This window comes from Chelon labrosus (assembly GCF_963514085.1).
Source record: "Chelon labrosus genome assembly, chromosome: 20".
Classification (NCBI taxonomy): domain Eukaryota; kingdom Metazoa; phylum Chordata; class Actinopteri; order Mugiliformes; family Mugilidae; genus Chelon; species Chelon labrosus.
The window spans coordinates 22,214,582-22,226,542 of record NC_140353.1 but is presented as its reverse complement, the minus strand read 5'-3'; the positions used below and the strand labels follow the sequence as shown (position 1 = coordinate 22,226,542).

The window sequence follows — 11,961 nt, the reverse complement described above, 5'->3', positions numbered from 1 at the left end:
ACAATATTATAAAATTCGCTCATAGGAATGTAGAATTTGTATGACTTGCTAGAAAATGAAGTACCCTTGTGTTGTTGACGCTTGATTACTCATATCTTAAAGTAAAGCTTGTATTTACACATTTTATACTATTTATATCAGTGAAGTTAGGCTCACTGGTATAAACAGAAATACTTGCTTTCTCTATTTCAGAACAACAACACAACAACTAACCCTAACCTATCCTTCAAAATGATCATATAGCTGAATCAATACAATATAGTTAAAAACTGTTTCAGAAAGAAAAGGGGCTGTTGTATTAGACTGTGCTCTAAAGAGCAACGATACATATACAACCTGGATGCAATAAATACAAGTAACATATTAATATCTTCTTTGTTTTTCAGTTCAAGGGTCATTCCTCTGAACTACTAACTTAACCTGAACAGTAAAATACCGAAGACAGACAAAAAGATTCATAAACAGATTCATAAAAAGAACAACAGTCTCTGCATTAATAATGAAGTAGGCTACACTTTGTAACAACACTGTGACCTGTGTTGTCAAATATAAACCACATTATCATGAATGCATGAAACTTTTTTAAACAAAATTACATTACAGCCAAGCTAGATCGACACAAAGGGGGAAAAAAAAACAAAAAATCAAACACACCCCATGCAAAGCCGGGCTAAGTCTAGTCGCAAAAAATAAGAGTACATGTTAAGACAAGCAGAAAAATAAATAACAGTTACAGACCACAATGTAAAAAGCAACATCTACATACCATTTTGACTTCCTGGAGTCTAAACTGTTGAATTCCCTCCAGAGCTCTGTGTCTAACATATCCTTAAGCTGAAAAAGCCAGTGTAGTACGAGCCTGTACTACATCGTGCCTACTTCATGAGTAGACGCGATTAAAAAAACAACAAAGCCGGTCCTCTCTTATATGCAGAGGAAGAACTGTATCTACTTCATCTGCTGGTGTGTGTCTACAGTTTAGTGTCAAAGCTCCGAACAAAGTGTCTGACTTGAGGGCATGGCCATTTGCATCACAGCTACAGCGCAGGGAAAAAAAGATATATTGTGAAAGACGGTTCACATGGCAAACAAGCAGGGAATTCACAATCCGGTAGAATTGAAAGGGTGTGGACAGACCTGTTGAAGACAGCCTCACCCTTCCTCATTCTAAACCATATCAATGGGATATCTGTTATCTAACGTGCCACTGTTATAGAAGGATTCAATCTGGATCAGTAAAGACTTATCATTTAGATAGGAACCATACACAGAAATGGGTCAAAGGTACAACATCCGCTGCTGTAAGTAAATTATTATACAGTCCAGTCTCTAATAAACACTTTCTAAACAGGCATTTTTCTGAGTTAAAACCTGTTCCAACTCACTCACCAGTGTTAAGCATTTACGTATTTTCACTGAGTAAACAGCAGATAAAGACAGTCTGCGGCTGGGTTTTCCTGTTCATATCTAAATAGAATGAAACACAGATACCCAACTGGATAGCCTCGCTCACCTCTAGTGCTGTTTTTGCTTTAATACGCAGTAAGAGCTTTCATACGGTACCTGTGGTTTGTTTCGACTCATTCACAAATCCAACGTGTTGGAGCAGAAGCGAAAAAAAGAAACGAGTTTGTCCTGGGCCCAGTGTATGTTTAAGTCTTGAATGGCTCCCTATGTCCGTCTCTGCAAAGCTACTACTGTTGTCTCCACCAAGCTTTGTCCTTGCATTTACTCATAGCAGTGACAAATGTCAGGTAGGTAGAAATATGCTACCGTGTCTGTGTGCATTATGACCCACTTCCTTATCTGTTTGCCAATGCTCTGCTTCATTCTCCACTCTCAGAAGCAAATAAACAATAATAACAATAATCTTAATAATACTTCGCATGCCAAAGAGCTAACAACACAAATAAATTACTTTATGAAAGACTTTTTTCCATATATTAATGAGTAAGTAAACAGTTTTATTATTCTTATACACACTAAATCTGACATGCTTGTAAACTTTTCATACAAAACACATGAACAGACTCTGGGAGGAAGACTATTCCTCCTGACACAAATAATATGGAGGACAGGTCTGACTGGTCTGAGCGTATGGAAACTAGTCTAAGTACAATGATATCCCATAGGATTATGTGCACCTCATCTTAAAGGGGAAGCACACGTTTATGAACTCTACACTCACTACACTCTCCAATCACCTGAGGCTGCCTCGCCTGCCACTGAGCATCAACCACTGTCCCCTGCAGGCGGCAAAGAGGAAACAGCTGATTATGATATCAAGGAGGAGTGCAGCAATTTCAAAACAGTCAAGACTATCAATGTCACTTGAACTAGACAAAACATGCCTATGCTCTCTGCTGCCACTCCTCCTTCTACAATAAAATAAAAGTAAAAACCACTCTAGTATTATTAACTAAATGTACCTAAAGTGTCAAATGTAACTGTACACTCAGTATTATTTTACCATGGGATTATTACTGCTGATGCATTACCACTCCACAAGGGACACAGTCATTCGGTTTACATGCAAACTAATATTCTACTTTTCTTCTGCATACGACTCTATTCCAAAGATGATATTTCTCTGATAAACAGCAAACAGCAAATTCTGTTAGCATATTTGGAATTAGACCTTTTGCAAATGTATCATTTTCAGAACAAGAGGTATACCCTGACAATATTAAGGTTTTGGGAGTGTTCTACGAACAACAGCACATTTACAAGATGCATTTCAGTTGAAGGTTTTACTGCAGTATGTGACACACGCCATGTGTGTATGTATATGAACTACTAGCGTGGCGTGAGGATGTATGGGTATGTATCGCAATGCCAACCTTCTCCAGAAGGTGGCTGAAAGAAATAAAGAGGGTCACATGGTCAAATAAGTCCACTACCAGTCGGAAACATATATATCAGATAAACTGCAATATTAGTGGAATATAAATGCTCATAAGCCAAGCAGGCAGATTTGTAGGATTGTCTTTTTTGTATAATATAATGTATAATGCATCACAGTTTAAAATGTCTTTATATCATTTTGGTGTAAAATATTTAATAATTACTAATAGTTCCATAATACAAATATTAATAGAATAATATTATCAAATTAGTGTATTGGGGTAAAACAATTAGTAGTTCAAGTGGTTCTTCAAAGGTCTGAAGTGTTTTGGGGCCGATGTCTTGAACATTCCCACAACAACCATGTTTCAGCTTGGGTTTGATAAACTGTGGTATCTTTTTCTCTATTGTTGTCCTCCTTATATGCACCCTCATGCTACAAACACAAATCTTGGATTCATCAGTAAACTTTCTCACTGACTGTTAAACACTGCCATGTCTTGTTTGTTTTGGTTTCCCCCCCGTCTGAAGTGGTTTAGAGAAGAACATCCTTTTTCGACAGGACCCTTGTTAACTGGAGTATTTATTTAGTAAACGCTGTTTCAGTGATGGAGTTTCTCTTCTCCCTCTCATTCTACTGCCCAGTTTTGGCCTGCCTGACTATGATTTCTACACATCTGCCCCAGTTTCCACATACTGTTTTAGAGCACAACACACTGCTCCGTCGATAACTTTATTCCAGTCATGACTGGATGCTGAGAACGACGAGAATACCAATCTGACACTTTCACTTACTTCTGATGCCACATTTTTTAGTATGTTCAGCTTGACACTAAAGGCACAGACCAGCTATTTATAGCAGGTGAACAATGGCTGTAAGTGGATTTACTTGAACAACGCTTTGATGAAAAGATTAAATTCAGTGTCATCTGAGCACCGTTATAATGGAAGTACATGAATAAAGGTACTTTGACCTTTTGCACAAAGGAGTGTGCCAACGACAATAATTTGCTAATTTGCTCTGTAATCTGAAATATTTCTTCTGCATTTTTCATGTTTAGAGGTTCTTGCTTTGTTTTAATCGCTCTAAATCTTCCTGAGACTTTCTGATGACGCATGAGAATATGACATATTTTTGAAATAATGCCCACTGTGTAATTCAGTCAGAGAAACTTGTGAAGCATTTGACATTTACTGAAAATTGGTATACAATTAGATTTGAAGGAAAATGTGCTGCTATTTGAGGAACCTCTTAAAGAATCTGCCAGTGATTTATACCACAGCATGACAAACACATGAGCTTAGGAAGACAGACTAAAGGCTTTAATGTTATGAGAAGGAGCTAGGGTAGCAGAGGGAGTTGCACAGCAATCAGTACTGGCCATGCAAGAAACAGCAAAGTAATAGACACGTCTTTAAATATACTAATAAGGCTTCTTAGGAGCAGCATATGATGCACAAATTAGCCAAAGAGAGGCAAATATACTGCATACCAGCAACAATACTGAACTACTGTAGGAGAAAAACATATTAGCAGTCAAGGGCTGCAACAAAGACTGTGAGTACATTATGCACACAGGCATACATTAACCTGTGACCTCTTAAGTTTTGAATCTGGTAAATAATGTCAAACCCACCTTGAAGAATTTGGAGGGAGAAGTAGGGCTGTGTGGCTGACTCATATTGAAGTTGATCATGGAGCTGGACTCCAAACCAGGGTCCCAGTCCAGTTCAGTCCGGAAACTGCACTCTGTGGAAACACTCATCTGGTCAAAGCTCCTGGTGGAGAGAGAGGCAGGAAACAGAGAGAGAGAGAGAGAGAGAGAGAGAGAGAGAGAGAGAGAGAGAGAGAGTGAGAGAGAGAGAGAGAGAGAGAGGATGTTATGTCAGTGGCCTCTGTTTCCTCTCTTAATGTACAGTCCCTATGCTTTTTACAGTATTGTGTATTCATCAGACTTTTCACTTACTACTTGAGCAGTAAACAAACAATGCCTCAGAATCTAATGAGCTCCTTTTATTAATAAAGAAGCTGTTGGGGTTAGCTAGCTCAGTGCGGGACATATCACTCTTTTGACGCTTGTGATTGTTCTTAACTGAAGCAATGTTTTCAGTTCCACCTTAGCACTGAGTTGGGAAAACAAAGATAGATGACACTTGGCAGACAACATTCACTTCCCAGAGGCAAAGCACACAGGCTGTGCAATTAGAACGGCACAGAGGATTGTAGAACACGTGTGAGACATGAGGAGAGGTGCATCTATTTCAAGAAGGAGTGGCTTTTGTTCAGCTAAAGTTGCCTTCAGAGCATTTACAGATGAGTCACGCCCAGTCTGGAATACGGCAGTACACAACATTCAGCTCATTTTGACAACACAAGCTGTAACTATGCACTGCAGAACTGTGGCTAGAGGGTAGTACTGTCATATGGTGTCATATTAGGGATTCACCTATTGTCACTAAGTACAGGAAGTCAACAGCATCCAGGTGATGTCATTAATTGTCCCAAGGTGCAATATATACTGTAGTCAACGACTGCTTTGGCAGCAATATATTTTAACAACGTAGGGATAGGCAATATTATCAACATTCATCAGACATCACTGCGACATGAAAGCAGCTGGTTGGAAATTCTTTTAAATTTGTATTTGCAATACAGTGTTTCGCCACAAGGGGGCAGAACGTGATTGCTTTTGCGATGACTGATTCCTGGCAGAAAGTCTTGTAGCATTTATCTCTGTCATAATGTGCCAAGACTTCAAAAGTCAGAATAATGACTGACTGTGCACGGACGGAGGAAAAACTGGGAGAACACCCAACTCTCTCACAGCAGTTGCTTGTTGCAACAAGATAGACAATAGACATTTCTGTGAAACAACGGTGAACACAATTTCTAGCCGAGGACACTGGATTTCTCTGTGCTTCCAGGCTGGCTGGACAGGATCCTAGAGCACTTTATACACAGAGCTTGCAGATATTCTAGTAATACTACTATTGATATTTACATTGTTTGTGCAGACCACACCGCACAAAGATGATTCTTAATAGCTTCACCTTTCCGCTCGATAAAACAAGCTGATCAACTGATAGCGCTCTCTGATGGAGCGATTAACAAAGTACAGTAAGTACACAGTCGAGCATAACATAGATACAATGGGGCAAGCCTGCATCCACTATGACAGAGGAAACCAACAAGCATTGACAAGGCTTGTCAATACTCATACTGATCAAAAAGATGGCAGAATTCCTGGGAAGTGTCTTTCTGATTCATAACATCTTACTGGAAATGGGCGTGAGAAAGTGTAGGGGAGGATAAGCTGCTTTAATTTTTCATTTTGAAAACAAAAATTCTAATGAAAAATGTGCTGAGCTTTGGTTACACCCAAACCTTCAGTGGACAGCCAGAAAAAAGGTGATGCTAATTTTCCCCATCATGTACAGGTCTTAACATCAATGTCAAGCATTCTTTACAAGTGATAATTGAAGTACACCTCTATTGCCTCCAAAAACTGTGACCGTCTCACCGGCTCCACAAAGCCAATAGACAGGAGTTGCAACTACCACTCATACTACAACTAGTTTTTTGTACCAAAGAGGTACAATACAGAGGAAGTCAACCAAAGTAAAAAACAAACACAGACAAAGCCAGAGGGACTGGATGATTGCCACCACTTTTTGTAGCGGAGCCAACACAGGTAAACAGATCTTCATGACAGCCTTACTCCGCCTACCAGACGTGCAGGGATAGGCATGTATAGAGAGTGTCATAGTGAGAGAAAGAAAAAAAGAAGGCGCATGATAAGATAAGACAGCACGAGACAAAAATTAAGGCAAAGGAAAATACAGAGGAAAGAATAAAGAAAAAAAAGAAAAATTCACTAAATGAAAAAGAGGTTATATTAAAATATTATTCACGTGTTTTTGGTGAGCGTGTCTAAATTTCCAGTTTTTCCTGAAATTACTAAATACAAGCATCAGCCTGCTGCTTTCAATCAAAGATTAAAAATATACCACCTGAACATGCTGATACATGCAGATGAAGAGAGAGCAACAGGCAGCAGCATCCTCTTTAGTCACACCATATTCAGGCTACTGAATCAGATGAACATATTTATAGTCTGGATGGGATTTTACAAGTCACTATCACTTCAAATGTAGATGGATGTGCCCTGCAGTAATGTAGTGTCATGTATTCACTAGATTTTAAGGCTAACTGCACAGAGACATGAATCTGAAGGAATTATTTTCAGCTTCACTTTCAAATATGACAGACTGTTGTGTAATATGAAAGATGATCTGCCAATGCTTTGACAAAAGAATCTCCTACATGCTGCTGTAGTGTATTACATCTACTTAAACAGGTGGACTAATTACAAAACACAAGTGGTTTTGGAGCTGAACTGGTTAGAGGTGTGAGCCTATTAAGTTCAATAAAAGCTTTTCATTAGATCATCCTAACACAGTCGCTTTGCTGCATTGCAAGAGAAATGGAAAATAAGCGAGCACATGTGGCTGAGGGCCTCACATCACCTGAAAAACAAGGAATGCTCACTGTGAGAAGAAAACAGACAACCTATGCAACCTTCCCCAAAAAGGCTTTTGAGATTAAACCCTGGCCGTGTTGGAGAACAGTTGCAGAATTACACACACACACTCACTCACATTCTGACAGCATACAGGAACAAACCAGCTCCAACTTGTCTGAATCTTCTCTTTCTTGCACACAGACAATGCTCCACTGTTGTAAGCGCACACTTTATTAGATTTGAACAAGAGTGTTTTCTGTTGTGCCTTTGATACACCATGGCAACTGATGTCACAACTGCACAACAAGGTAAACATCTGTGTTTCAAAGATTGTAGGGTCCAAATTGTGTGACAAAAAAGTTTTAGAAGCACATGCCCCTTTTAAGAAAATGGTTTGGTCTTAAACATCATATGAGCACAGATGATTTCAAAGATGTTCTAGTTTTTCTTAAAGGAAGAAAGGCATATAACAGAGGTCTGTTTTAAATTAGTTCATAAACTCAGTATTTATAATGAAGTTCTGCAGATTAACTAACTAAAGTACTTCACTGATAGAAGAACTGTTTCATGGCAACAACCAGATCAGAGTAAACCTACGAGTTGAACCTACGAGCTTGATGTTTACTTCTATACACACAGGTGCTATTTCCTGACGCTCCCTGTATTTTGTTTCTTGTTTGCAGATGTGACAAACATGAAACCTCTATGGATTCAAATTTCATACGACAGAGAAGAAGATCTCACGTTGTATAACTGAGGTCTGTGGGGAAAATTCTCTTTTGGCCACAGGGGAATTTTTGTTGCTATGATCGCATGACTTTGAGCGACTAGCAGGAACGGTTAGAAGCAGTGACAGTTTACCACACACCCCCAACAAACCCTGATCCTCACAACCCACCCAAAAAGAAAGAAGCAGGTCAGAAAAGATCAACTGACACCTAACCCTAATATAGTTTGGAGTTGGAACCTCCACTTCTCCAAGCACCGTGTTTCAGACTGACAAAGATTTAGTCAAAGAAACCTTTTCTTTGGCTATGTCTCTGAAAAAGGTAAGAATCTGATGTCATGTCAGCTACATTAACTGTTAAGTAAGAATGTATTATGACAAAATCTCCACTAAACCTTTCTGAGCATACACTATTGAAATTTCTCAGACAAATTTAAGATTAAGATTGACACCACAGGTTTTTGCCAGAAAAGGATTATAAACATAAACTCATCTTTCATAGTTCAGGAAGAATTAACAGGCAAACAAAATTTGGATTTCTGTTATCTTGGCAAACCTCCTGCAGCTACTGAATACTCTCATACAAGGGATGGAACAGAGTCAACTCCTGACTCACTGGTTGTTTGGTATATGAGGGGTTTAATAAGTCACTGGAAGCTGTTGATGGAACATATCTTGTTGGATTAGTATATAAGAAAAACAAAACCCCACACCACACTGATAAAGGGCACTGGATTTGACTTCTGTACACAAAAGGTTGTGTTACAGGCTAAGCCTGGCTGGACTCCTGACTGACATGAGGACTCTGTCCAAAGAGAAGTTACCCAATAGGAAACTTGGATAAGGAAACTAAACAACAATTTGCAGGGGTTCTGTTTTTTATTTCTGAAATAGAAAACTCATTGAAAACCCTGATAATATGCCAAGCACAGAACAACGCATTTTAAAAACAAATTAGTGGATTAAAACAGAATCCCTATAACACCACTTTACACTGGGAATCCAAAACAGCCGTTGTTTGTAAGAGCGGCTAAGCATTAAGGAGTGCCTGGAACAACTGCTGCAGGGCCAAGTGCCAGATACAGGGCGGGTCTGCTCCAACCAGTAGACCGCAGCTACTACTCCCCCACTTGGACCAATAACCACAGTGGCAGTGTGCAATAGAAACATGTTTGTAAATTTTCTCAAACATTTTTTTATTTAGGCAAGTTTCAACTACAGACATGACGCATCTTTTGAAAAAGTAAACCAATCCGTATCGTACTTGCAGCATGAGGAAAACTGCATGTGCTCTCCATCCTGCAGCGTGCTTAGAGGAGGGGAAGTAATAAAATGCTTACAATGTATGATTGTTACATGTCAGGGAAGAGAGACATGACCTCAAGTACAAGGTAGCACAGAACGCTGACAAGCTGACTTTGAAAGGGGAGGAGAACCAGTCATATAGCGATATATTCTATTTTCTCCCCCTTCTCTAATTATGTATTTCATTCATGACATTGAGTTTTTTATTTTTTTCCTGGTATCAATGGGAGTAAGTATACAAACAAAAAGTGAGTACACTACAGAGTCAGTGCAATATCACACTCATAGAGGAGTAGTTACTGACCATCCTCCTTCTTCTGCAACCAGGGTTGCAGGGTTGAAGACTTCCTCAAGAAATACAGGAGGAGGACTCAAATGGATTGATGCTGGCTTGTTTGGTTGATTGTACTTGTTTGATTAAACATGGCTTAATCCAAATATTCAAATTGGGTTTCTCTGAAATGCCTGCAGGTGTCAACGTCTCTGGAAATGCCTATTGTGCAGACAAACAAATTCCAAGTATCAGTCACACTGGTGCAAACAAAATGCCACATTACTCAATAATGTAGTAACAGTTCAGTCAAAGCTCAGCCCAGTGTTTGAACTTTCACCACACTTCAGAGAAAATGACTTTTCATGCTGAAAAAGCATTACTGGACAAATACTGCACATCTGGACACTGGAATGTTTCATGTGAATATAGTTAAATACTTGGTTGAAACAGTGAGTGGCACCACAGGAGTACAAGACAAGAGCACATTCATCTTCTGTAACCGCTTATTCCTGTTAAGGGTCGCGGGGTCTGCTGGAGCCTATCCCAGCTGTCATCGGGTGAGAGGCAGGGTACACCCTGGACAGGTCTCCAGTCTATCGCAGGGCTAACACAGAGAGACAGACTACTATTCACACTCACATGCACACCTACAGCCAATTTAGAATCACCAATCAACCTAACAAGCGTGTCTTTGTGCCACAGTAATCTGTTGATAAAATATCTTAATTTGGGATCAACTGGCAAATTTTCTCCAAAACCACTTCTCTCGTTCTCACCCAAACAAATCTCTGTATCTATTAGGATATCAGACGTTATCAAACACATATAGATAGTGTGTAAGCTTTGTGTCTTCTTCAGCCAGTGCAATAACACGTTAGTGTGGGTTTAGATGAAACGTAATGTCCGTGTGATTGACGATCAAATTCTTAATCATTTGACATTTAAGTTATATTGCACAGACATGGACACGCTTCTGTTTTGAATCTGACTCCTGTGCAAAGTGTGTTGCAGTCATGGTGAACTTCTCTAAAATTGCTCAAACAATAGGAGCGTTATTTTACCATGGAAAAACTTGAGTCAGCCCACAGTGCTTGCATAACCCCAAAAGGACCGTGCTAAGACAACACCACTCGTCCAGTCCTGTAGGCGTGTTGTGTGAGCCGTGTGCAGCTCTGTAAGAATATGTTTTTATGTATATAGTGCACTGTATATCAGTTTTTGTGTTTGAATGCCATCAGCGAATAGGTGCGCAGAGGTTCACCAGTGAGAATGTGCTTCAGACCAAAGCCAGGTCATGTTTACTTTAGTTACACCTGCCTCTTTGTTGATCTCTCATCTTGATTATTAACGTTAGAGGCAGACTGACACACAATAGAGCAACAATGATGTGTTTATACTGGAGTTAACACCCGGCCTCCCTGAAGGCAAGTGAGTGTAAAGTATTCAGTATTCAGCATGTAAATATTGACAGAAAGAGAACAATTACCATAACCAAATCTGCACAGCGATGTATTCACATTATGCATTCAACTTTCCTTACAAATGCATTGAGTCAAACAACTGCCAAACATAAGATTTTACAGAAAACTTTAGATTGTATTACATAAATCTGGCCATTATGCAGCTTGCAGAGGTGAGTACATCCCTGTGGAGTATCACTTAAAGCAAGTGACTCAAAACTGAAACACGTCTCAATATTTGCTTTATTTCCAAGTATTTCTTATGTAAGTATCTCAAGAACAACCAAAGCAAATACTTGTCCATGTTTGGACCAATGAGCTGTGTCCATCTACGTGTCTGCATTATGGCCCCACATGACAAAAAAACCTAAAAAAAAAACTGCCAGAGGCCGTCATAAAATGACATCACAAACAGCAAACTGTTGCACAATCTACTGTAGCTCTGAAAAACATGTGCTTTAGAATTGCCACAGGGGTTATCAATGGAAATCAGAGATCCAAGAAAAATGTTGTCTGCTTGGTTGATTGAATGCTGACAACAGAAGAACATAAAAAGTAGAAATGGCATATATAGATGGCCCCATGAATATATATACTAAACTGAAACCAAAATGGACTGGCTGTCAAGATGACGTCCAGTCTCTATGGGCCTGTTCAGACCTTGCATTAAGATCTGATCTGGGCTATCTGATAGCAAGTGACCAGCTTTAGGTACGTGTGTTCAGACTTGGCATTAACATGCGTCTCCAAATGCATCTCCTGATCTGATCTCAGTTTCAGTAGAATATTTTAACATCTGCTGTCTCCAATGGATCACTACAGCTGCTC

General features: G+C 39.4%; 1 protein-coding gene across 4 annotated transcripts in view; it reads right to left on the bottom strand.

Moving 5' to 3' along the window:
• The window catches only part of crybg1a (crystallin beta-gamma domain containing 1a), a 57,650-nt gene that overhangs the window by 20,498 nt on the left and 25,191 nt on the right, over positions 1-11,961 (bottom strand). For 2 of the 4 annotated variants that reach the window (XM_084569015.1, XM_084569016.1), the window contains exon 2: positions 4,482-4,623. In XM_084569015.1, coding sequence (XP_084425141.1) covers positions 4,482-4,623 — 142 coding nt within the window. Of the gene's footprint in view, positions 1-766; positions 1,026-1,563; positions 1,874-4,481; positions 4,624-11,961 lie in introns of those variants that run through there. The other 2 variants (XM_084569017.1, XM_084569018.1) reach the window with 2 other exon arrangements.